At 43.5% G+C, this 27,843-nt stretch overlaps 1 protein-coding gene across 3 annotated transcripts in view; it reads right to left on the reverse strand.

The window, feature by feature from the left end:
- Positions 1 to 27,843, reverse strand: part of PLXNA4 (plexin A4) — a 445,689-nt gene that overhangs the window by 16,359 nt on the left and 401,487 nt on the right. For all 3 annotated transcript variants that reach the window (XM_052680712.1, XM_052680714.1, XM_052680713.1), the window contains exons 25-30: positions 22,388 to 22,547; positions 15,224 to 15,327; positions 12,254 to 12,353; positions 9,882 to 10,072; positions 6,915 to 7,084; positions 4,107 to 4,319 (exon numbers count right to left, since the gene is read on the reverse strand). In XM_052680712.1, the coding sequence (XP_052536672.1) occupies positions 4,107 to 4,319; positions 6,915 to 7,084; positions 9,882 to 10,072; positions 12,254 to 12,353; positions 15,224 to 15,327; positions 22,388 to 22,547 (938 nt within the window). The remainder of the gene's footprint in view (positions 1 to 4,106; positions 4,320 to 6,914; positions 7,085 to 9,881; positions 10,073 to 12,253; positions 12,354 to 15,223; positions 15,328 to 22,387; positions 22,548 to 27,843) is intronic.

Genomic DNA, 27,843 nt, shown 5'->3' on the forward strand with positions numbered 1-27,843 from the left:
ATGGTGTTAATGAAGTTCAAACAAGTGTTATCATAAGCTTGGCAGCATGGAGAGAAATGAAAGGTCAGCCTCAGCCCTTTGTCATCTTTTCAGTGTGGCGCTGAATGCTAATGAGACAGTCACAATTAGAACAGGCTCCACTTTGTAATGCTTGGGGATTGCATCAAATGCTCCCGAGTTCTCCAGATTTCTGGGCTCAAAGGGGACATTTGAAGTAAACTTGAAAAGATGCAGATCTAAAGCTGCTCTAATGTAAATTCAGCAAAGCCTATGGAGTTTTACTAACAGAAGTCAGATGAGAATCTGGTCTATCTTTCCCATTTTTTCCCCTTTTTCTCAATAGACAAAAGCATGATATTTTAAAAGCTGCCACCTTGTTTTAAAGCCACAGAGTGACTTCTCATGGCTTCAACAAAAACTAAATAGTACATCCCCATTTCCTGAGTTAATTCTCTTGCTTCTCCCACATCTCATCTTCTGCTGCAAGAATCCCAAGTTGTGGCTCTGCCTAGGTGCTTTTCAATCATGCATTTTCAAAGGTCATTTGAATGCTGCACTTGCATTTTACTGGTCAGGATATCTCAGTGAGTTTGCTTCAGCAGACAGAATCCAGCTCTGCTTCCAATAGCATTGAAAAAGACCACTGAAATCAAACTCCTGGTTGACCAGTGTGTAAAGGCAGACCATTAGTGAGGCCAAAAACTGCATTATGTCCTTTTCCTTTTCACCCTCTAAAAAGTTGGAAATATATTTTAACATGAATTGGAGACTGCTTATGTCTGCTGCTTTCTCTGCTATTTCTTGTCCTAAGACAATTGCCTGCTTTGAGTTTTGTGAGTCCTAAAGACACACTCCACACTGAAAAACCAGTAGTTGCAAAGAGATGGCTTGGAGTAGCCCAGCTCAGCTGCCATCTGAACAGCCATGATAAAAGAGAAGAGATGGCTTTTACTCTAGTGTGCCTTCAAGAAGGGTTACAATTCACTGCTGCCTAATTGCCCTCTTACAGATTCTTCTTCATCAAATAAGTTCATTTGATTTCAGGTTCTTCTGATTTACTCAACCACTTCTTACACTTCCTGATGGAAAATCTTTTTAAGTTATGATTCAGTCTTTGAAGAAGTCTAGTGGTCTTGAATGATGCTGCCTCCAGCTGGCACTGACTACAGAAAGAACTCACACCAGTACTGAAAGCCATTGGAGTACAGTTGCAGCATGGAGAAAAGGAATTAATTAACTCAAAGACGAAATAAAATTATATTCTGTTCATTCTTAGTAAGTTTTTCTTTGATCTACAACAGCATCCAGGTGCCACTGCTTTGAGACTGTAGCACTGACACACAAAAGAATTAATAGGGCAGAAGCTCTAACCATATTCCAAAAGTCATGGTCTCCCCTTAGGTTTTAGTACAGTTTTTCAGACATCACTGCAGATAATAACCCAATACATGCTGTGCCCAGAAATGCAGTGCTGTTTACTAGCAACAGGAGGTGTTATGTACCTTGTTTGTTGCTCAGGAAAACTCAGAGAAATTCAACAGGTATTACTGAAGATCACTGGGCAACAGGATTGAGCTCCAGAAAATCTTAATATCCTGTTCTTCACTCATGTGTCAGTTCTTCACTAAAGCATGCTGTCTCCAAGGGTATAAAGTCAAGCAGAGCTGTAAGTAAGAAACCAGCCTTCACTGGCAACTTCTTTTCACACATCCCTCAAGCAGATGGCTCAGAAGGTGGGGATGGGGGGAGCACTGCCCCTCCAGCTCTATGTGAAGATCATGCTTGCAACCACCTGAGGAACCTGAACATCCATAGGTCCATCAATCCCGATGAGATGCATCCTAACTAGAGTCCCGAGGGAACTGGCTCATCTACTGACCAAACCACTCTTGACAATATTTGTAAAGTCACAGCGATCAGCTGAAGTACCTGGTGAGTGGGAAAAAAAGGCTACTGTGCACCCATGTTTAAGATGGGTAGAAAGGATGACCCAGAGAAGTACTGACCTGTCAGCCTTATCTCTGTGCCAAGGAAGACTGTGGAACATATCCTCCTGGAAGCTACGCTAACACACATGGAAGAGAGGGAGGTGATACAGGACAAGCACCATAGTTTCACCAAGCTATGGTCCTGCCTGACCAACTTAGTAGCTTTCTACAATGGTGTAACTGCAACAATGGACAAGGGAAGAGCCACTGATGTAATCTATCTTGACTTCAGGAAGGCCTTTGACAGGGTTCCCCCACAATATTCTTCTCTCTAAATTGGAAAGATATGGATTTGATGGATGAACTATTCAGTGGAGGGGATCTAGTTCTGAGATAGTACTCAGAGAGAGTGGTGAACAATGGCTCAATGTCTGAGTGAAGATCAGTGACATGTTGTGTCCCACAGGGGTCAGTATTCTGGGACAAGCTTTGTTGTGATAGGACAATAGGAGATGGTTTCAAACTAAAAGAGGGTCAATTTAGACTGGGTAGGAGAAAAAAAAATATATATGATAAGATTGGTGAAGCACTGGAACAGGTAGTGGATGCTCCGTCCCTAGAGACATTCAAACTCAGTGTTGACAGTGCTCTGAGCAACCTGATTGAGATGTAAGTGTCATTATTTATTGCAAAAGGATTGGACTAACTGACCTTTCAAGGTCCCTTCCAGCTCAAATGACTCTGTGGTTCTATGAACCACCCATCAACTACATACACTACACAGGTTACAGGAATATGACACTGCTGGGTCACTGCTAGTGCAAATCTACTGTTTCTAAATAAATCTCAAACACTTCTTTCCACCTATCCAGGTCAATCCAGCAATCAATCTCAATACATGTCAAGAAACTTGGACACAGTACTAGAAGTAGGTCATAATTAAGCAAGGTAGTTTCTAAGAGCCTTACAGGTTGCCTAGAAACGACATTTGCAGAAGTGTTTAACCACATCTAAAAATAATTGTCCGGACAAATCAGAAACCAATGGGAGCATTATTGTAGGAAATTCACCTCATGCTGACTGGAGTACAGAGCTCTTTCATCAGCTGTGCTCTGCTTTCACAAAATTAGAGAAAATCTTACCCACCAGAGGATAGACTGGTTTACAGCAAAGTATGCCTACTGCAGAAAAGGTCTCATACTACCTGCATGGTGACATCAGTTTTAGTCAATGCCTATGAAGTCAAGCAAGACAAATCACTGCTGAACATGGGATGCTGTTGTACAGGAATGATCTGTAAGATAAACCCCTCGTTATATTTACAGAACAGCGATCATTCTCCGTCTGTGCAGTTCCCAAACCTGTCAATAATGCCAGGCAAGTGTGACATATTGGAAAACAAAGCACAGATCAGCTTCTGCAAGGCTTGTTCCAGCAGACAATGTCTTGCTGAAAGGAGTACAAGATGTGCTATTGTTCATCCTGCAGAGAATCTTAGAGGAACTGAAATCCCTATGTATTGTAGGAATAGTTGTCTTAGTTGTATTTCCTGTAGAGTAGCTTTGTCAGAGAATGAACTTTAGTGCAGTAAATTGAACAGTAAAACTGCAGGTTCCCGCAGATATGTATAAAATGCTCAGAAAGACTTCTGACCTTTCAGAAAGTGCCTGCAGAGTGTCAGTCACTAATCTGACAATTCCATGGCATCCAAATTACAGAAGAGCTGCCATGGGCAGCTACTGGACTCAGAGTACGGGATGATAACTGTGTGACCCCTGAGATCAAGGCAGTGTGGGGACTGTCACAATGATGCTGGGAGAAACTAACTCCTTCTTCTGGTCTGTACGGAAAGAATAACAAGTCCACAAAGCTCACAGGACTCAGATGCAGACACTTTCCCTTCCTCCTTCCCTCCCTCTTCTCAACAGTTTCCCCTCAAGAGAAACAGTGATGGCAAACACCTTCAGTTCACACCTCTAATTAAATTTCTATATGCGCTGTACAGCATGTGGGAATAAATGGCAAACAGAGCTTTCTACATGGACATTAATCAAAGAAAAAAAGCCCAGAAGCAGCTACCAAACTCAATACTGAAGATACCTCTTACCTCCATCCATGATGCAAGGCTTCATTTTACAACTTACTTACGTTATTCCCATTTCTAGAGCCAAAACTCACCTTTCCACCCAGTTCTTGTAGCTGGGGATGTCCTTGGCATACAGAAGCTTATTGGAGGGTGAGTCTTTGCCCAGACGATGCTCTGAGGTTGAACAGGAGTCCATGAATGTCTGAGCCACTACAGAGAGGCAGGCATCTGTGATGCTATTCTTGTGAATGTCGAAGACAAACTGTGGGTTCTTGATCATGTTAACCCAGAACCGTAATGGTAGGCTGTCAGGTGAGAAATGTGGAAAAGGCGAGTCAGAAATTGCAAGTTTCATAAGCTTTGTCTTATGATGTTGCAAAGCTGACTGGTGGATAGGAATTAAAGATCAAGGCATGAAGACAGGGATTCTGGGATATCAACTCTGTCATTGACATACAATAAATCTACGCTGTAGGGGTAGATCTACCCCTGTAGGACTCCAGGGTGCACAACAGAGTCACTGCAGGAATGAGTTTTGTCCCCATTATCCTCACAAACCAATTTGGTCACTCCTAAAGTCACAGTCATCTTACTGAGGTTGCACATAAATTAATGAGATTATATTAATGAAAGTATATTCGAGGTGATGGAAATACCTCCTCACTTCTCTATGTTAGTGTGCAAATGTGAGGTTAGCTGCTGTTGGCTGCTTCATCACATGAGAATAAACATCTCATTCGCACAAGTTATGGTAAGCAACAGGCACTCTTGAGGCTAAAAGCCAATTACCACTTGGCTTTTAGCCTCATGGTAATACCATGGGAAGAAAGGTAGGTACAGCTGCCAGGTTGACAGGCGCTGTGTGCCATGTACTGTTCAGTTGCACAGCTCAAGTCCAAGCTTGTGTATGATCCCAATACCCTGGGCATAAAGCAGTTATTATGTGGCAGAGAAAACCCTGTTGCCACAAGGAGAAAAATAAGAACGGGGAACAAGTGTTGCAACCTTTGAAATGAAAATTTATCTGCCCTAACCGTAGAAATGCTATTCCAATTGCAATTCAAAGGCTTTCCTCTCGTTTTTCCCCCTCATACTTAAAAGAGCTGTTCATCTGTGTCAGATGTCCTGAGGTATCTACCTCCAGCTTTTGCCTCAAGCCTTTTGTGTCAGAGCAAATGCATTCATATGATCATGGCCTAAGAGCTGAGATGTGTCATTATTATCAAACTGTTGTCTCTCTGTCTTCATGCTAGGTAGACTCGTAAGGTAACTTCCAACATTTGCATTTTCCCAGATATGAATAACTCCTCAGTATAAAAAAATTCATCTGACATTCAGGCTAAATTCCTCAGATTTTAAGTTCCTCCAATTTGTTCATTACCCTCACATGTTCATAGCACCATAAACAATTCATATCCGCATTTGATACCCTTCAGGTGACAGAGAGATGGTACCACATTTTCCTAAACAAATATGCAGTATCTTCAGCCAGCAAATGTGAGGAGAGCCTCACACAGCTACTCTCATCAGCCAAACCAACCTTGTTTAGGGAGGGGACAGAAGTTCAGGAGTGGGAGATGCTGGCAGTGAGACCTAATGGGTGTTGTGGGAAGGAAACCTTTTAGGCTGGGAATGGAGGTTCATCTCTTAAGGGAAGAGCTGAATGAGTGAACTGTGCCAAAATGCTGAGATTGTTTGTATACTAAGTACAGCCACAGTGAGGACAACCACAGCCTGCACGTATGTATGGCTGTGGGGAGGGGATGGGAGGATGATGTCCCTCGCTGGGAATAATGAAGCCCATGATGTGACTTAGAGTTAATTTAATCTGATTGAACAGATTTCTTCATACTGCCCCTGTTCCCCCCTTCCAATACATACACATTCTGCCTTTCCCCCCCTTAAATAAACCTCCTGCTCATTTAGTCTGAGTGGCTGCAATCAGCCTTAGATTAGTGCTGCAGATAATGTTAATAATATGCTAATGTTTCATTAGTTGAAAGCCTCTTTGGTGCATGGGGTTTCTTTTTTTATGTCACAGCGCTGTGACGACCTGCCATCAGCATGGCTGGTAAAAGGAAAAAAATGCATGAGCTGGGAGCCCCATGGCTCTCCTCTGCTGTTCCTTTCATAATCTCTGTATTTGCACAGAGAAAGGGGAGGGAACAGTTCCCCAGGGACTCTTTCCAACAGGGACATTCAGCAGAGGGGTGCTGCAAAGATCCTTCCTCCACCAGTACTGACTTTACCCTGCTGTCCTATTACATGTACAGTGAGGGGTTTCTATCTGCTGAATAGAGCAGTGAGCTAATGTCAACCTTTGTCACTCATTGAAAAAGACTTACATCCAACTCCAAACCCTCAAAGTACTGAATACCTTTTCATATGCTTTAAGGTATCTCCTCGTCTCCATCTAACACCCCAGGAGGGTGCAAGTCTCCTGTAGGCACTGCATATTCCCTTTGGTACACTTTAAAAGTCTCATACAGCACTAGATGCCTCTGGAGGCAACAAAAAGTAACTCTAGGCCCCCAGTGACTGTAGTGGGAGTTCAAACACCCAGGGCAGAAGAAGACAGAAGCGCTCTTACATGAATCCCCAGAGATCCCTATGGGCCTGAACACTACTGTAATTAAACACTTTACAATTTTGCCTCCTATATTCTCATGAGGTCGTTCAGAAATACAACTACCCCCATGTAACATAGAACAAACTGAGATCTATAGTCAAAGCACTCTACCCTTGAGAACATCCTTTAGATTTTTGGATACACTTCCATCAGCTTGAGAGGACTGAATCTGGCATGCTGAACCCACGTTCCCCACCACCCATATCCTAAATCACACGTCCCACTCTTCTCCTTCTAATCAAGGTCCTGGTAACAGACCTGTCTCACTCACCAATTGCTCTTCCAAGTATGCCGCACATGGGGGTCATGGATGTTGTGCTTGTCAGCTTGTTCATCCAGGAAGTCAAACATATATTTGATAGCCAGGGGAAGTGCACTGCCACGATGAGCTGTGCTGAAGATGGTCTCAAAGAGGTCATCTACAAATTTCTGGAGAGTTCCCTGTTGGGAGAAGGAGAGAAGAGTATGGGACACCAAGTAGGAAGAGGATGTTTAAATTTGGTATACTACTGAAAATAGAGTGTGTCTATAAATCAGATTCAGGAAATATGCTTGAAAAGCAAGAACCATTTAATAGCTGTTAAACACGACATGAGATGTCTGACATCTGCATCTTCATAATATCTGTTACTTATGGCTAACAACTGAATGGGATAGGGAAGATATTACTTGTTCTCTCTGTTACGGACACACAGGGAAGGTGTCTGAAATGTGGTGGAACACCATATCCCATCTCAAGATGGGACGGTGATGGGAAGGCACTCACCTGTTCCCTCCAAATTTTATCTTCTCTGCATCCTAAACTCAACAGCCTTGATGTATATGTGAGCCAAAACCTACCTATTTTCTATACTGGTTTTCATACAAGGCCCATTCTCAAACTAGAAGCCTGGATAGAAGCCAGGCAGAGAAGAAAATAAGGTTTTAATGACACAAATAGGACAACAGTGACTGGAGAAGATGGCTGTCCATTATGCATTAGTATAACAAAAACCAAGAACTTCATCTTAATTACTTGTATTTTACTACACACTGTCATGGGACCAAGTCAAGCCCTAGGAACAATGCATGGATATGTCAGTTACTGCTCAAGGGACAAAATGGTTACCTAAGGGTGAACACTGGAGCAAGTTGCCCAGAGACGTGGGCAACCTGTATGGAGACCTGTTTGTACCCCTTCTTGTGTGACCCACTGTAGGGCACCTGCTTTTGCAGGGGGGGTTCGATTTGATGGTCTCTTCCAAACCTGAAACTGTGATTCTGTGATAACATCCGCTACAGAGATTGCAATGGTGTCCTCATGTGCTTACAGAACTACTCTGGACCAGCTGATGAGAACAGCTGACCTCCAGTAATGACATGAAGGGCTAAAATAGCAGAGGCTGCCCAGGCCTGGAGAAAGAGGCAGTTGAGGAGCTGAGGTAGCCTGTGAAAATTGATTCTGCCATCAAAGCAGCAAGGTCATTTATATGTGGATAAACCATATAGTTGCCAAAAACAAAAACAATACAAAATTTCCTCAGCTGAAAAATAAAATCCTTCCCTTTCTCTGCAGACCCAGGAAAGAAATTCCTTTTTACTAGAAATGAAATACCAGGTTCCATCAGAGTGGCTCAAGTTTACATAGCATTAACAAGTACTTAATTAGAAAGCTGGTGTCTCTTGCTGATTCACCACTTGATTCATTCTTTGGGAAACAAACAGAGGCGCCTTTTGCTTGTGTGAACTCCTACAGGGTGAATAAAGCCTGGTAGCATCTCTGACTCAGAAAGGACCCCGAGGGGAAATCTTGTTGCTCTGACATCGAAGAGCTGCCCTCGGGTTCACTTTCCAGAGGGAATTAGTTCTCTACATGCTCACCCACACAAATGCAAAGAAAACTCTGAAGCTTTTAGGCAAGAGACTGTAGGTCTCAGAGGTCAGGGATTTACTAGAATAAAAATCATTGTCAGTTTAACTAAGTGTTCCCTGGGATTGTATTACTAGCAACTGGTCTCTCTCCTCTTTCCCTGCCTCAAATGGTCACGATGATGATAGAAAATTGCTCAGCCCAAGAGGGGAAACCATAAACCACCAGCCTTTCTGTTACTGTGCAAGTTTTGCAGCTGTTCTCCAGCCATCTTTATAGAAAAAAGAAAAAAAAGCAAGTGTTGAATTTGTGATCTGGAATAAACCAAAAGCACTTCAATGTCAGAGCAGGGGACATATCCCCAGATAGTATACATCAGCACTGGTCCAGTGACCACTGGTTTAATCTGGGACTGAGGCTCTGGGGATCATCATTTTCTTGCTATATTATGTGATCCATGTAAGTACTTTGAATCCCACCACAACAGAGATGGAGTGAGGCAGAGAGAAGAGACTGACACCATGGGCTGAGGAAAAAATGTGCAGGTAAAACTTACAGTAGGACTTACACATATAATGGAGACTTGCCAGATCAGCAAGCTCAGATGATGTTTGCATGAATAAATATAATCATGTTTGTGCCTGTTGACACCCTGACAGGAAATGATAATAGTCAAAACTTTAGAGAAGGAAGAAAGATTGGGCTTTCCTCAGTTTAATCCTGCCCAGAATGGCGTGAGATAACACTGATTAGCCCACCTGAGCCACAGCTGCAGTTTCCACTTCTGGGCTGCATCAAGATAACTCACGTGTCAGAGAAATTTGGGCACAGAGATGCACTGCACTGTGAGAGGATTGCAGGACTGCAGAGGGATCTGTCTGATTAAATGCCTGCCTCCCCACCTGCCCTGATTCCTTCTGTGATGCAAAAGAAAAGCACTGTGCCCTCTCCACTAATGCAAGCTTCTCCAAGGAAAGCACCACCACCAAGAGATCCAGGGGTGGAACAGCAGATAGATATACAGACAGCTTCTTCTGCCCATATTCTTATAAAGCCTTTTGAAGAGGAGTTAGGTGGAGAACTTACCAACACTCAAATAATGCTGTTCTGGAAAAGCCAGACAGATCACAACATACAGAACGACCTGGGTCTGCATAGAACAGCCCTAGGGGCAAGTCTTCAACTTCTCAAGTCCCTTTCCTGACTTTGCTTTCTTAATTAAGTTCCCTCCCTCTGCACTCTGAGCACTTCTAGTGCTCTATGTTCCTTCTGCTCTTTTATCCCCTCTTTGATACTCCTTGAGCGGTTTCTCATTTCTTGTTGGCAAGAAGTCACACTACAGCCTTCAAAAGCCCATTCCTCACCCTTTTCCCTTCTCCCTCCATATACCTTGGTGGCGAGTAGCCTTGTCAGGTAGATCTCAGAAACCATCTTGCTGCCCCGGTCACCCTCTTTTTGGTCACCATGTTCGTGATTCTTCACCAAGTGCCACATCTTGACTCCACTCTCAAGGTCAGGAGTGATCATGGGTGTGCGGGAGCGGAGGCTGTCTGGGCTGCCTGTGTAGCGGATCATGTTTTCTGCAAAGAGAGATGCATGTGTGTCAGCCCTATTAGCACTTGCATTGAAATTAATGAGTTTCAACAAGGAGATATGCTTTCTCATCAGAAAGGCAAGAAGAAGACCTCTTTCTGCTGGCTGGTTTTAGTACTGGTTCCTCTGTCATCTGATATATGAACGGGATGCACATATTGCTGTAACCGTACTGCAGTGTCCCTCCTCTTGTGAGCTCTATATTTCCATATCAGTATTAAATAAATGTCCATTGACCAATTCATAACATTAAGCAGAAGAGTTGTATCTCCTGGTGGAATTGCAGTGTAAGCCAGAAAAGGTCCCAGAACTGGTGTATGGACCAGGCCTTGTTATCAAATATGACTGAGTGATTTGCTCAGCAAAAACAAGGGATATGAGCCAAGGAGGACATAATGATCATGTCTGTAAATTAAATGAAGCTCTTACACTGCCCTTCGGTTGCCATGCTCTTCATTTATTATGTTCTCTGTCAAACCTCTGGCCTTGGACAACTAGCACTGCTAGTGTAAGGCACTTCCAAGGAGGGATTCAGGGAACAGTAGCAAATACTCATGGTAGCAAGCAGGGGCAAGTTCAGCTTATTTTACCTGTGTGGTTGATACCTGACCAAGCTTCTTGGCCTTATGGTCAGAGAACAGGTCATGGGCCTTCTTGCATGAAAATATTGATGCAACCAATGTGACTTCTTTCCTGTCTCCCCAACACCAAATTCAGGAGGAGCCGCTTCCTCTTTCTCCTTTGGCAACAAAGCAATCCAATAACTTCTACCCAACTGTTCTCTTCAGTCTCTGCTTCTAAATCTTGTTTTGATAGAAAGTGAACCAGAACTCCAGAGGGCCCACGCATATTACCTCCACAAAGACACTTTTATCCTATAGACAGTACTTCCCTTTGTCCTTGAGTGACGCCATGAGGCATTCCTCTCCCCCTGCTAGCAATGCTACAAATTGAGTCTTTTCCAACCATGATTAACAGAAGAGTGTTGCACATTTCTACAGCAAGATCTGAATCAAGCTTATTAATGCACTACCAATCTCTACATATTAATTATTAGATGGAATATCCTTTTTCTCTCTGGATGCTGTTTACTTAATTGCAATTAACAATCACTTGTGACCCACTACGTCTTCTCCTCCCCCCGTATCCCTCCTCACACCCTCCCCCTGAAAAATCAAATGGCAAAAGAATTAAAGAAATCCAAGAGAAATTAACCCCCCTTAAGTCTTCCTTTTCAAAGGTCACTGTGTCTTTCAGTAATTGCAACAACATGACAAACTGGATGAATATTAATAAGGTCTGCTGGATTGCTTATGTCCTTGGAGAAAGAGGAAGGGGGTTCCTCTGGACATTGAGTAGCTGTATTTTCCCTCAAGCCTAAAGGGAATTAGAAGGATCAAAGATGCCTTCATACATAGGGAAAAGTAATAGTAAATTGATACGCTAACTGCATCATGGATGGAGCAACACTCTGGTTGCACATTAGAGACATTTGTCTTTGCCCTCCCACGCCATCATAGCATCTTGGGGTGACAGCTGTCTCATTCTCAGTTGTCTCATGTGTAAAGTGGGAAGAACAGTGCAATGCTCTGAGATACACTGACAAATGACCTCAGCAAGCTGTTTTTAGTATTATTCCAGGTGTAAATTCCCTTGGGATAATAAAATAGCAGGATGAGACACATAATATTCACACTAAAATATAACAGTATGCAAGCAGTGCCCTCTGCCTTGGTTGTTTCTAGTCACAGAGGCCTCTAATCTGCGCCATAGATTCTTCACAACAGACCTTTCCTACCAAAGTGACTGAGCTCTTACACAGTGCAATGCTTCTCCCTTGCCTCTCCCTGTGAAAACTTTGAGTGAGATGCTTTCCATCTGACCACAGTGATCTGAAATGTACACTGTTAATTATTTAGGCTCCTCCATTATCTAACAGGAGAGAAGAAGTACTTCCCAAGAGCATTCCATTTGGCTCAACAGCTTGGACCAGATCCCAACGTTTTAGATGACTAAATCCTTTCCTCCTGCAATTCACCAAAGAATCATGTCAACTATTCATCTGCCTATCATTTTTGTTGCTACTGCTCAGTGTCTTGCGACCACAACGATGTCTGAGATCTCTCCTGCAGTGCTCTCTTGATCCATACCAGCACACAGGTCCTTACCATATTTGCTGGCTGAGGTTCGGGAGACTGTGGAGTTGTTGACTGCATTGTAGGCAGTGACTTGCTTGGAGACCAAAGCTACCACAGATCCATCTGGCACCTAAAGAGAAAAATTGACTTTGTTAATAGGCTTCTGAGGAGCATGCCAAGGACAGCAGGAATTCAAATAGCAGAAATTGAGACATAAACTCATGCCACTGCAGGCAAGTCAGTAATTTTCTACCAAAGCTTCAAGTGTTCTCTTCAGAGGGTTTGTTAACAACAACAAAAAGAGTAATAAAATCTCCTGTTACACCACTAGAAGGTTGTACTCGAGTACCAGGACAACAGATGACGAGCAGACAGTCCTGGGATAAAGCCCAGTGAGGACAGTGTGGGTCTTTGCATTGATCTGACAGTAGGTTCTTCATGAGAAAGCAGCTGTCAGGATGAGAGGGTGAGTAGAATGAAATAACTTGTCTTCATACACAGCTGTAAAGCGATTAACTTGTAACCACAGTATTACATCAGGAAAGGTTGGAGCTACTACAGGGTCATTTTTCACAGCAGAGAAATCACCTGAGACCTAAGCTAATGAATGACCAGGACTATGACACTGGAACAGACATTGGAAACTGCATTTCCTATGAGCAGTGGCAGACTGGAGAAATTAGGATAAGGTTGCAAGTTACATAGCAGTTTTTGACCAAGAGCTATCAGTGTTAAGGATCTCTAGATATCCAAATCACAAACATAAGTTGCTTTTACACCATTTCATTTCCCAAGTGAAGGAAGTTTATCCAAATCAGCCCTTTTTTCCTGACCTGACCCAAATACAGGCATCAGCCCTACTGAGGTGCTGCTGAGATGTTCACAGAAGAATATTTGATGATGAAGGGAGAGATTAAAGAATGGGGCTCCTATGTTAGGTCCAAACTTAAGTTAAACCTACAGTTGTGTCAGGAGCGAGAAAAGCTCACATCTTATTTATTACCTTAGGAATTAGGATTTGGAGTGCTGTTTCATGGTAAAACTATTTAAAGTGAGTTTTCCTACAAGAGACAACATTATCAGTGATGACATGGCTGGTATGGAGGTGACTGTCCAGTGCTCTAGAAATTTTCTGACAGTGAAAAGTGAAAATTAACACCAGAGTTCATATTATTTCTTTGAAGACAACTGCAGGGTAGACTCCTGCAGCTATGCTAGTCACTTCAAGTAGAGAGAAATAAGTATTTACAGGAAAAAAAAAAAGCCATCGAGGATGGAAAGTCTCATAAGGATGGGAAAATCGATGTGAAGTTTTTTGTCCCTCCCACCTTGATTGCAAGTAGTATCTAGATACACAGCTTAGATGAAGATACATACATTTTCCACTCTGACTCATCCTGTCAGCCTCTCAGTGCACAGTCTCCCCTTTTCAGGCAACAAATGCCCTGCTGGCTAGAATTGACCACCATGAACTCTTTCTCTTTGCTGTTTCAGAGGATCTCAGCAGGGATGGAGAGGCTGTGTGAGGACATAGTGGGATAGTGTTCCAACAGAAAGCAGAGCTTTCTGAAAAGAGCCAGGCTTTGCATTTCTACAGCTAAGTGATTCATGTGGGTCCTTTATCAGAAGTGTTAACAAGAGGAGCCATATCAGGAATATCTGTGATAAATAAGACATCATAAAAAGGAGATAGGTGAAAAAAAAATGCTAACAACTTCTAGCTCTTGTCTGTGTAATAATAATAATTAGCACTTGCATGGAGTTTTTGATCTTCAAAGCACTGCAGAGGCTAATTAAATAGCCCTTCAGCAATTGTGGAAGGCAATTACAGGCTTTTTGTAGTTTCAGCCCCACGCTATATATAGGGAAACTGAGGCAGCAGAAATATCAGTGAGTGCCCCAGGTTAAGCAATGCAGAGCTCAAATCCCCAGCAGCTGTGGACCTATTCTACCCCTATTCATCCATAGACATGGGGGCTCACTGCCTGAAGCAAACAATAGAAAAAAGCACATAAGGGGGAAAAAAATATACTTGGTCTGTTGATGAAATGGAATAGAAGCCTTTCCCTCTTGCAAAAAAAAAACAAAAAACAAAAAACATAAAATGTGTTCTGGAGTCAGCCAGCAATCCTTCAGCAATCCTTCAGTCAATCTGAAGTGAAAAGTTTCATTCCTTTTTCAAATGACTGCCTGCTGCCTCCTCAGGTCAGCCCTTAAATGAGAAAGATATCTTGTTATGAAACACATATTGCTGAGGTGTGATTAAAGAAATGACAGAATTGTCAGTATCGGATTAAACTTAATGAGTTGTTTTATTTTATCCACTTATTTATTTATTTATTTATTTGCAGGAGTGGAAAGAACTGGGGGACCTTTTGACTAAAACTCCATTTTCATTAAATCTAACACTTATGTATGATGCATTTGGACATCTTTATCCCTCTCCTACAGGTCTCAAGGTTATGAAGAGATGATGAGAAATCTTGTCTTAAGACAAGGTCACAAAGGGATTAAATCAGAGGATCTTAGGGCAGTGTCATCTCCACTGCACTGCTCTCTCCAGTCATGCTGCTTTCCTCCTCCTTTTTTTTCAGACAATACATCTTCTTCTCTTCCATTTTTCTCTTTTCCATCCTTCTGGACTCTGCTAGCATTACAAGGCCTTTGATGCATTGGAAAAAGAAAGAAAGAAAGGCTTGTTTTCTGTTTGTCAACATGAGAAATGTTAATCCATGTTGTTCTCTTAAGAAACACTTTTCTTCACATTCTGCTCACCCGAACTGCCTCTTTCGAGAGAGACGGAGTCTTATTTCTTCCCTTGTCTTCATCTCTAATGATGCTCCTAGAAGGAGTGGGATGGATGTGCTCAACAGGAGCTCTGTTCAGTTATTGCCCACTCAATAACTGTTTAACTCTGCATCTTGGAGAACAACACTTTACCCTTCTACTTAGCACCTTCTTGACTGATTTACCTTCTAAACCACCCTCTCCCAGAGTTACCTGATAGTGTGCCAGCGTGTTGAGTCTCTTCCAGTCATTCTCTATCTTGGTTGTGATGTCTTCATCCTGGAGGATCATCCTTGCTCCACTTGCCTGCCGCCACTCTGCAAGGAGAATAAGAACACTGAATGCTGCTCTGCAGAGCCCTCAGATCCCTGTGCTCATAACCTGTGTGGTGACACGTGCACACCTGTAGCACCACATCAGTTGTGGTCATTACGCTCTGTCAGATGCCTCCAACCACGTACAATATGTGAATGCATAATGCCCAAAGCCAGTAACAGATGGAAAGGGTGGACATGTGCCCAAGGAGGCTCTGGATGCATTCAAGGCTGGGCTGGATGTGGCTGTGGGCAGTCTGATCTGGTGGTTGGTGACCCTGCATATAGCAGGGGGGTTAAGACTAGATGATCATTGTGGTCCTTTTTAACCCAGGCCATTCTGTGATTCTATGATTCTACGACAGACGAATCATAACAGGTTCACATAAACAGTTCATGAGCTACGAAAAAAGAGTCATGTGGCAAAGTTCACAGTCAAGTCCTAAGTTAACCAGACCAGTTTCTTTATACTTGATAAAATAATGTTGCTGTCATGAAGTTATTATTGCACAAGAAACAGTCAGCCCTTTGAAGAGTGCAAAAAATATAGAGCAGATGCCTACACACACACGAGAGATCCAAAGCTATTGCACAGCAACACACAGCGGTGAAAGTTTATACAGATAAATAAAGCAATGACCACAGAGATTTTGTTCCAACTGCAGAGCTGAATGGAGCAAATCCTGGTGCATCTATTCATAGTGCTTAACTCCTAGCTTACTCCCTGGTGCTGTTCTTTCTTCATTGTGGCTGTTACTAAGATCCACTTGCCCTCTGCAGGTCATCTGTTAACTTGTGACATAAGAAAATGAACATCACTTGTTTCAGGGATAGAAATTAGTCAGTGGCCCATTTTCATTAAGAGGCAGAGATGCTGACATTATGGTACCTTCCAGTATCTACAGAGGACCTACAGGAAAGCCAGGGACTCCTAATCAGGGAGTGCAGTAGCAGGACAAGGGGTCTAACTGTCAAGACAGGGCTCCAATGGGCAGAGCAGTGTCTGGCTCGCTGCAGTACCAGACCCTTTACTGGGGCTTCAGCAGTATGTCTGCGAGCAGAAGGGTTCCAATTTCTGACCATACCACTCCTCTAGCTTCCACCTCAAAATGCTGAGTGTTTCCTTCTGCAGTACTAGAGCACCCCATCACTTCCCAGGGTGCTCCAATCTTTTGTAGAAGTCTTGAAGGATGCTTCATGCGGAGGACTGACACAGCTTGATCTGAAGAGTGCTCACAAACCTGCCTGTAGGCAAGGAACATGTAGACAGGACCAAAAGAAGAGACATGTAACATCCCTTTGTGACACCAGTCATGGCTGGTGCTTAACCACAGAAAACCATCCAAAGCTTCCTTTTTGACTGTCATGCCTCAAACACAGTGACCCAGACAGGGAGCAAGAGCCCAAGCAAAAAGTCTATTCAATTGCTGGAGTTAATTAAAAAGAAATTTGGGATGTGGAGACATCACCTGCCACCCCTGCTTATTTCTCTTAACATAAAAATGCAAGGACCATTGCAAATTTCCTTTGGTTTCAGCAGTTTTCTTATCACATAATTAAAACGTATTGGGAAAGCTGCCCTTGCCTTTATTATTCATTTAAATTAGTACAAAGAGGTCAGCTGCTCTGTTTATTGCTGGATGCTACTTTGGCTGGAGATACTGATAGAGTAAGCGAAGGTTACGTTGGCTAAGCACTGATACTAGACTGCCCTTCATTCACTGCAGCTCCTCTGATCTTCACCTATATTATCCTTGTGATGTCTGAGGATGATACACACTGTTCATTGCCCCCTGGACAAGATTCCCAGAAGCTAACAGATCACAGACATTGCTTGGAAGAACACAAAATTTAAGTTGGAACTGGGCTGGGACACAGTGCTTTTATAAAGCATTCTGAAGGGTATACCAAAACCCTTAAATCCCCATGGTGTCTCTTTGACCCTGTTCCATTGTGTCTCGGCATGTTGCCTCCTTATTCACACATCTTTGGGAAAGGACATACACTTACACAGTGTTTTGGGAAGAATCCATGGGTTCTCTGAGTTCCACTCAGCTCTGATATGAAATGTAGGCATGCCTTTCTTCATTCTGCTTCTCACACTTGAGGACTGAACAGGGTCCTCAGAGCAGCAGAAGCTTTCCCTTTGCTATGGGGATATTTTGGCAACCATAGGACTGTGTCTTCTATGTATATCTTGGGTCCCCCTACACTCCCACTCAGATACAGGCGATTACCAAATCTCCTTCCCCTCAGCCTTCATAAAAAAAAAAAAAATGGGCCATGTGGAGGAGAGCAAGGACCACCCTGACTTTGCACAAGACCCATTCACAAGCAAGAGAAGGGGCTGAGAACTCTGCAAGGCAGGCTCAGAGCATCTTGCTTCAGCTTCACGACCCATTTGCCCAGACCAAATACAAAGCACTTTCTCATGAATCTGAGCAATAACAGGGAAAGAATCCCCAACTTTTTCTAACCTCAGAGCAGTGCTATGTGCTTCTCTTTACTATTTATGGGTGGTCACAGAACAGTCTGCAAAGAAATGTGGCGTCTGGAAGCACCACTGTAGATGTTCCTGTTCTAGCTGTAGGTGTCCCAGCTTATTGCAGGGGAGTTGGAGTAGATGACCTTTAAGAGTCCCTTCCAACTCAAACAATTCTATGATTCTATGATGCAGAGGAACAGGTTGGGAGGACACAAAAGAAGGAAAAGGTGACCCTGACATCCATATTCACAGCACTAAGTGAAAACTGTTAGCTTTGTCCTCGCTGCCAGCACCCCATCCCCTTTCTCATCAGATCTGCCCACTCCTCTGTGAGCCAGCACAAAGGAGAGACACACTCCAATCCAATTTGTTATACGTCCACCTTCCAGAGAGAGGGGGAGGGAGGTAAAAATCCCATTATCTTTATCAAGCCTTCCAATCAGGAGCAGTGGTAAATGCAAACTCAGGAGACAGCTGCTGTGAAGCCTTTATATTTCATTCAGCAGATAGTGTATCTTTTTATTGCACGCAGGAATTACTTCTTTTTTTTTTCTTTTTCTTTTTTTTTTCCTTAAGAAACAACCTTTCCGTTCAACTTGACTCAGAAAAAGGGAAATTCCAGGGGACAACAATAAAGAGGAGCTTGTTTGAGTGGTAGCAATGCCTTGCTAAGGAGTGAGTCTACTAGGAGGTGGGAGAGGGGGAGATGTCCTGCACCTCTGATCTTACAGATGCTGTACCTCCCTTGTGCCTTCACTCTGATCCTGATCACCATGAAGATGCCCAGAGAACAACAGAGAAAAGTACAGCACAGGAAAGATTTTTCAGGGGCAACTGAAACACTCAGAGCTGTAAGACCTCTCATTTCACTCCAGATGTCTTCTTCTGAGCTAGTCATCATTCAACCTCTATATGCAAGTTACAGAATCAGAGTGTTGTAGGGGTTGGAAGAGACCTCTGGAGATCACCGAATTCAAGCCCTCTGCCAAAGCAGCTTTCTTACAGCAGGTCACACAGGAAGGCATCCAGATGGGTTTTGAATTTCTCCAGAGAAAGAGACTCTACAGCCTCCTTGGGCAGTCTGTTCCAGTGCTCTGTTACCCTCAAAGTTTTTTCTTGTGTTTGTATGGAACTTCCGACACACCAGTTTGTGCCCATTATCCTTGCCCTACTGCTGGGCAGTGATGGTAAGAGTCTGGTCCTGTCCACATGGCTCTCACCCTTTACATATTTATAAAGAGTCACACGATTTCCTCTCAGTCTTCTCTTCTCCAGCCTGAACAGTCCCAGCTGTCTCAGCCCTTCTCATAGGAGAGATGCTCCAGGCCCCTCATAATCTTGTGGCACTCTGCTGGACTCCTTCCAGGACATCCCTGTCTTTTTTGAACTGGGGAGCCCAAAATTGGACACAATATTCCAAATGTGGCCTCAGCAGGGCAGAGTAGAGGAGGAGGATCACCCCCCTTGCTCTGCTGGCTCCACTCTTTTGAATGCAGCCCAGGTTGCCTTTGGCCTTCTTGGCCACAAGGGCACACTGATGACACATGGACAGTCTGCTGTCCACCAGGAGGCCCAGGTTCTTTAGAGAGCTCCTCTCCAGCAGCTCAGCCAACAAACCATGATGCATGCAGTTATTCCTCCCCAGGTGTAGGACTCTACACTTGCTCCGGCCAAACATCACAAGGTTTCTCTGTGCCCAAATCTCCAGCCTGCCCAGTTCTCTGCCTTACTATAAATATGATCCAGTTGCACTCTGTTTAAATGGTTCCTAGATGTTCAACCCATCACCTCAGTACTGCATGCTGGTGAAGCACTGACAGCTTGCTCTGACGAGGTCCACAGTGAGGCTGAGCCAGCACCACTGAGCGTGCAAGGCATTCAACCCAACTGCCTCCACCTCAGCAGTCCCTTTCCAAAGGCTCAGGGAAAAGTGAATGTCTCAGCATGGAGCCAAATTTCTGTTTGGTGATTCTCACACCTTAATGTTTTCCCAAAGATGGGGAATATTTTATTTATGGCAAGGGCTTTAAAAAAAACAATAATAACAAAAATAGCCACAGTAGAAAGAAGCCTTTACTTTGAGAGCTGCAATTTGGGTTTTGGACTAAAATGTAACCTCAGGGTGTCCAAAATAAATGCTTTCAGCTGACAACCCCCTCCATGAGTTGTCTGGGTAACTGCAAAACATTATGACATTTGCGACACATACGAGTCACTCTGCCTGCAGCTACCCTGCATTTAACAACTCAAAATAACTCATTAGCTTGTTTGCTTTCTTCATGTGAGCAATCTGGCCTTAGTGTGGCCAGAAAGCCTAGAAAATTGCGTTTGCAATAGAAAACAGTGTTGCTCTTTAGAAAATGATCGATTTCAAGGCCAGATGATAATCATCTGCTCAGACCCACTGCTTAGCATGCACTGGAGGGGCTGAGCCTCTGAGCTTTCAGCCTGGGGCAGGGTGATGCTGAGAGCTCTGTGCTGCTTCCTAATGCCTAACACTGCTTTCTGCTCTCTCATTGCTGCTCTTACTGTCACTGAAGGATGTCAGGTGCCAAGAAGCACGTTCTCCCAAAAGCGGATGGGCTGGAGCTGTGGCTGGATGTGCGTGCCCACTTACTCCTGTTTCACTCATGCCAGCTCTGCTCCTCCCATCTTATTAACTGCTGTGATAAGGGAACCTGAAACTATATTGCTGCTGGCAGGACTCTTTATCTAGATGAGAAGATGTTTTGGGTTGTTTTTTTCTCTATCTGTATCTTCCTATATATTAATTATCATTAAGCATAAGAATATTATTATTATTGCCAACTACATCATCAATGCTACTGGCCAAACAGCTGCTCATTTAGCAGTTTCCTGTCAGTGTGGACAAGACTGTGTTCAACCCTTCTGTTAGGGCTGCACATGCTTTCTGGCCCTCAGCATTACTCAGAATATCAAAATTATCTATAGCAGCAAAGCCCTGGATGCAGAATTGCAGGCTTTAGTTAGATCTCCTCCACACACTGCTCTGTACCTCTCAGCTGTCAGAGCTGCAATAAAATCTCTGCACTCCAGTTTATCCGTCATGATTTCAATACACAGGTACAAATCCCTGCCTCTGAGCATGGAAGCAACATTCATCCCCACAGCAGAACAAACTATTTGCCACCCATACCCAGCCTGAGACCCAAACTTAATGGGCTCTGTGATCACCCTCCAGCACCAGACAGATCAATGGGTTTGGCTGTCAATCCCAATAGTCCCATCTCCTCCGCCCTGGCTCCCTGCCTGGCCTGATCCTCACCCTTGCACTCACTGCTGACTCACAGCATCTCCAAAATCACCTTGGGTCCCCTCCTCATGATATATATGACCTGTTCTTTACTGCTGCTGGTGTTGGCAGATCATTTCATTATTCTAACTGCCTCACATGAGCAGAAATCTTGCTGCAGTTTCTGTCAGGAGTCCCCTCCTCCCCTACACAAATGCACACACATATACACACTTAACTTTAATCCCTGACCTCTTATTTCTGCCTCTGTTATTGCTGTGAATTGTTTCTTGGCATCCATCCATTCCCTCTCCTTTTGGTTCCTCCTCTCCTGCGCTGACTTTTATAGACTCCATCATTTTCCACTCAAGCCCCTTTCACTGAAGGTGACCAAGGGCAAATTCTGGCTGATCGTCACACACAATGCAGTCCCAGCCCTGAGCCAGACACCTCAGCAATGCCCCGAGCAGACTGTTCTGCAGCCTTTCATACAGTTCTCCAGGTGCTGTATTGGATCTGCTTCTGGATCCAGCTGCAGATATCTCACTGCCCTCATGCCCTTGCTCCAAGTTTTGAACAGAAGCTGATTTTGGCCCCAGAGGTATCCTTGTTTGAGGCTGTGTGCCCCAGAGCTGACTTAAAATGCAAGTGAAGCTGGTGTAGCCCTTTCCACCCTCCAAGCACAGTATCTCACAAGGGAACAAAAAAGCAAGAATTCATAAACAGAGGGATCTTTCCTTAAAATGTTAGTGCTGGAAATGTCAGAGCAGCACCTCCCAGCCCTGCTGCTGGTGGAGGGATGCTGGTAGGAGAAGGAAGCAGTCAGGGTGAGATGGATGCAGCCCATTGAACGGAGGATGCTTTATCCTCTTTCCTGTTCCCACATGATGAGAAATTAATTCTGCTTGGGCTGTGACACTCAGCAAGAAGACATGCATTATCCAAGCCTTCACCGCCCAGAGAAGAGCTTGGAATAAATCTGAGCAGCCTGAACACTGCTGACAACACCACCTTGTGCTTTTGGTACTTTCTTTTCCAGAAGGTTTGGCAGGATGTGCCTTGCATAGGCCAAACCGTGCAGAAAAGCAGGATGACTACTGGAGATTTTAAGTCCCCAAGGCTGGAGCAGTAGAGCTTTCACAAGCCAGGAGAGTTTGCATTAATTTACTCAGTCTCTTCTACCTTCTGAGCATTCCTGACACTTTGCCTTTCCCGAGCACCTGGAGAGGTGGCACTTGCCACAGCAAAGTGCTTGGGTTGAGCTCAACTGTGTCCCCTCTCCCACAAGCCATGGGTCTTTCAGAGCCCATTGTGCACTCACATACCCAGGTCCATATCAGCAGCTTTGGGCCGGTGGGAACAGGGCACGTTCTTGAAGATGGCATCCAGGATCTTCTCCTTGACTTGTGTGATGGTGTCACAGTTCAGGATCTTCACAGGGATCTCGGAGCTGTTCACGTTGTCAGGGTTCACACAGCTCAGGACCTGGGAAAGAGGCAGTGAGACCAACTACACAGTGCCACAACAGTGCCAGTATCCTGTGATCAGCCCTTCACACCCACCTTCTCGCAGGTCTTTCAAAATAACACTCACCCAGATGCTACCAGACAACACAACCAGACCCTGACTGGATCTGGACTGGTATCCAGACCTTTCCTTGGTCTCTGTTTGAACATGAACCCATTCCCTGTTCCTTAGAGATCTGGCAAGGTGTCTAAGTATTGTAGCAGCCTCCTTACATTCCCATCTGACTTTGACAGTACAGGTAAAAGGAATCTTTCGTCTCTCCGCTTTAACTTTGTCCATCTTCTGCATAGGATGGACCAGGATCCTTCTCATGCTATTAATTTGAAATGCAGGGCTTCTTAAAAAGATATACAAAACAACAGCAACTAAAAAGCCTTGCTGCTTTCACATAAAGAATAAGAAAATTCATTCAACTCGAGAGGCCTCTGGTTACTCTGAAGGAGAATATAATTTTCCCTGAAGATCGTGTCCAAGAATAAATGCAAAGCACATGAAGTGGGGAGGGATGGATGCTTTAAACAAACACAGGATCTAACAGTAATTTGTCCACTGACTCTCAGCCATGTCTATGTCAAGTGTTCTGCTCTCGTTACAGAAGTGTGAAGTCCATAAACCTTTAGAAACTTAGCACACCTTTGTACTTGGAAGCAGTTTTCGCTAGAGTTTCTGGCTGTATAGAGTCATTAAATGTTGCTTTGCAACTTTTATATGTGCGGGCATGTTATTTTTGGTGACTTTGACAAATTTTACCTTGACCATAAATTCCTATCTGTAGCATACAAGAGATACTGGACCCTATATCACATTCCATCTAATCTACCAAGATTCAGTGAGATCTAAACGTGGCTTGAAACTGGGTGAAATTGTATCAGTATAATTATATATTGGCTCAACAGGCTCCCTTTGGTGCTGTTATACTTAACTAAGAGGGACTTGTGAAGATATTGCTTACAAAGAGCTCTGTGATCTTTCTGGATGAAAGGGTAGATATAAATATGAGATATTGATTACATCATAATGCTATTATTTATGTGCCACATTCAGGAGTATTGAAGAAGCATCGATTCAGATAATAATGACAACGGCACAGTTGTATAATTCTGAGGCATCTTTCATCTCAAATGATCACAGAGTAATACATAAAAAGCGGTGCTGAAATGCATCCAGTGTTGAGGTTATTAGTTGTCTCCTTCCTGCTACACATTTGTAGGGAAATGACATGGTAATACAGGCTAGATCAGCTCTTTTGGAAATCCTAGAGGGGTCCACATGCCCGTGGAGATGAAGTTACTCTGCAGGTCTCATTGGCGTGAGCTCACTTAAACTGGATAGAGCTGATATCAGTCACAGCAAGCTCTACAGAGTGATTCAGCACCAATGTAAACATCTTCAGTTGCCTTCAGGAATGCAACTCACGCACTGAGATCTGTGTCAGCACAGCAAAATGAGGGTTCTAGTCAAGAGGTCAACACAGAAAGATATGGGACTGGGAGCAAGGAAAATAGTCACCTCTGAGCCCTGCTCCCACACTGACTTTTTAATAGAATCATAGGGTTGGAAGGGATCTTAAGGATTATCTAGTTCCAACTCCCCTGCCATGGTCAGGGTTGACCTTGGGCTATAATATCTCACTGGATTTGTGTTTATTGACCTTCTTTCTATACCTTGGGCTTTTTATCTGTCAGCCCTTCCAACCATGAACTGTCTCTAAGTGTGTGTGTACATATATATATATATATAAATTCACATACACATATATGCAATGCTTAGCACAACTAAGCCCTCATCTCCACTGGGGATTACTGGCATTTAAATTACAAACACACAGCTTGTGGTTACCCATATAGGGGACCCTCATCCTGAGCTCTCTGTATTGTTTGGGTGCTTCATCCTGAGACCAGGACATCACTACAGTTTTGGTCTTCTAGATTAGTCTGAAGAAGGTCCAAGGGGTACAGTATGTCTTGGCAAGACAGCAAGGAGAAGGATGCCCAAAGAGACCAAGCACGGGGGAACCCTTTGGTATCTCATTTCTGGCTTCTCCCTGCCACCAAAACTCCTTGAAAGGCTTTAACCAAACATAGCTCAAAACATATTTAACCGCCCTGGGCTACATTGTCGGGATGGATGATCTGATTAGGCTCTAAACTCTGCCAAGGTGTGCAAGGGCCATGCAGAGCATGCCATTGCTCAATACACGTTGGGCAGCTCCTGCCTGCCAGCTCCGAGAACTCATTATCCAATGCTCTTGACAGCTTCCGACACACATCGAGGCCTTTGCTCCTCTGCATTATTCGTGTCAAGAGAAATGAAGCTGATGTAAGAGATGGATGGTCCTTCATCTCCCAGTGAGAGCAGAGCTTTGGCAGCAGGGAGGGAGGTTTGCGCAGAGAGACTCTGGTGTGGTGAAAGGCTAAAAAAAGCCATCGATTCTGGCAAAGGCAGATGGCAGGCAGCAGGAATGAAATCTTCTTGTCTGCCATAGATGGAATAATCCAGCTAGGCTTTTAATAATGCTGCAGACCACAGATGATGATAACTGACTATTAGCAAAGACATTAACACCAGAGGGTGTTTCTCTGAGTTTATACATCTTGGGAGAAGATCTACTGGGTAGCTGATGCACATTTATGCTAGCAAATATCATCTGTAGCTACCTTAGTGTCACCTGGGCTGTCCCAGTTCATTGCAGGTGAGTTAGACTAGATGATCTTTAAAGGTCCCTTCCAATTAAAATAACTCTATGATATCTGGAGTACTTTGTCCAGGTCTGGAGCCCTCAGTACAAGAAAGACAGGGAGCTGTGGGAGAGGGTCCAGAGGAGAGCCATGAAGATGATCAGGGGACTGGAGCACCTCCCCTACAAAGACAGGCTGAGGGAGCAGGGCTTGTTCAGCCCGGAGAAAAGAAGGCTGCTGGGTAACCTCACTGCAGCCTTTCAGTTACTAAAGGGAGCCTACAAACAGGAGGGGAGTCAACCCCTTTGAAAGGGTAGATAACTGCAGGACAAGGGGAAATGGTTTTAAGTTGAGGGAGGGAAGATTCAGGTTGGATGTCAGGAGGAAATTCTTTACTGAGAGAGTGGAGAGGTGCTGGAACAGGCTGCCCAGAGAGGTTGTGGATGCCCCGTCCATCCCTGGAGGTGTTAAGACCAGACTGGATGGGGCCCTGGGCAGCCTGGTCTGGTATTAAAAGTGGAGGGTGGTGGCCCTGCATGTAGCAAGGGGGTTGGAGATTCATGATCCTTGAGGTCCCTTCCAACCCTGGCCATTCTGTGATTCTGTGATTCTATGATTCTGAAAAATCTCCTGCATGTACACAAATTGTTCTAGAGTGCAAAGACCTCAGCTCACCATGGGCTGCTTCCTTGGAGAACTATAGGATTTTGCACAGAGAAAATTGTAGCTATCTGGTCTGGAAATAAATCAGACCCAAACTATAAAAATTTAGTGAACGAGGTACACATTGTAAAATTAGTAATTCCAGATGTTTGAAACTGCTCTGTCTCCTTTTGTCTCCTCTGATAAGTCAGTTTCTTGGGATCTGCTTTTCGCTCAAACCATATTTGAAACCAAGACTTAAAATAATGATCACGATTAATAAAAGCTAAAGAATAATGCTTCCAAAAGAATACTTGTCATTGTGGAACAATGGCAATAAACAGATTGTTTCTAGGTGTGACTCAACTCCATCCAGCAGTCATGAAACAGAACCCAATGAATTTCAGCCACAAACACTACAGACTCATGGCAGTGACCAGATGCTTTACAGAGAGAACAGGAGACATTCAGTGAATTCCTACATTACAAATACTGAATCTCCTATACTAAAAAGCACTGAATCAATTCTTGCTTAATTTCATTACCGTATTTTTTTTGACAAAAGATAACAGAATAATGTCTGCTCAAAATAGGTAGAGGAAGAACAAAATATAACAGAAGTAAGAAGAAACAAAGGAAGAACAATCTTATTTATATTCTATTTCTTCTTAATCTTCTTCACCGAAGCTGATCTCTGTAAATCTGCTAAGATTCCTATCGGGTTATATTTGTCTGCTCTTGAAATGTAAGAGGGAGAGCTGATTAACATCAAATAACACAAAGCAAATGGAAGAGAGCTTTGTTCGGGCTGATGTATAATTACTACCCTTTGCTGGCTGAGTTATATCAAGCCTAAACAGATCGGATGGATTTCCTTTGGTGAAAGTGATCATTCTGTGCCTGATTTTTTTTTCTTTTACTCATTCTCTCCAGGATCAGGTCTCCAAATTACTAGACAACTACACATAATGGAAAAGAAGCATTGCTCTGGTGATTTAATAGGGAAGTTTTAGAATGCAAAAGTAAACTGTAGTCTTATTTAAAAATAAAGTTTACTCATTCATTAACTCATTAGACTTGAATTGAACTGAAGTTAGGCAGTCAGGGAAGAACAGACTTCTGTAGAGTCAGCCCACCTATACTAAGATCTTATGCAGGCAAAGGAGCTATCACTGACTGGATACAGCTCTCTAAGCAAGTTAAATAAAAGCAAAATGAACATCCCACAGTTGAAGGTGTGCATAAAATCAGCTGCTAAGTTCAAAACATCTTCTGATCATAGAATCATAGAATGGTTTGGGTTGGAAAAGACAGGAAAGATCATCTAATTCAACCCTCTGCTGCAGGAAGGGTTGATCATCTTAAAACCTGTCGTGTTCTAAGAACAAACTTCTGGGAAACAAAGGAATTACAAGGAGAGTTGAGCACTCGGAAAGTTTCCTTCATCCTGCAGAGGCTTAAAGGAATTAGTGAATCCAGGAAAAAAGTGAAGACTTACAAATATTTACAGTAAGAGGTGCTTAGTGTTCTTCATCCTTAATTGATGCTCTTTAATCATACAGAAAAAGGATGTGATCTCATATAGAAGCCAAGGTTGGATGTATCTAGCTTAGGAATAAACAGTCTATCTTTCATCATGCAATCATGAAGCAAATGACTCAGTGACAGGAAATAATTCTATTTCCCTTTAAATCAAGTTCATTTGTCTTTTTGTTGAGCTTGCTTAAAAGGAATGTTGAACTGACTCTGAAGAAGACCTGATAGGTCCCTGCTCTGTGTTACTATAACATCTTCCTCAATGCCAAAATCACAGAATCACAGAATTGCAGGGATTGGAAGGGACCTCAAGAGAAGATGGAGTCCAACCTCCATGTTAAAGCAGGTACCTACAATAGGCCACACAGGTAGGTGTCCAGATGGGTGCTGAATATCTT

Source organism: Tympanuchus pallidicinctus, unplaced genomic scaffold, assembly GCF_026119805.1.
Source record: "Tympanuchus pallidicinctus isolate F22 unplaced genomic scaffold, pur_lepc_1.0 scaffold19, whole genome shotgun sequence".
In the NCBI taxonomy this organism is placed as follows: Eukaryota; Metazoa; Chordata; class Aves; order Galliformes; family Phasianidae; genus Tympanuchus; species Tympanuchus pallidicinctus.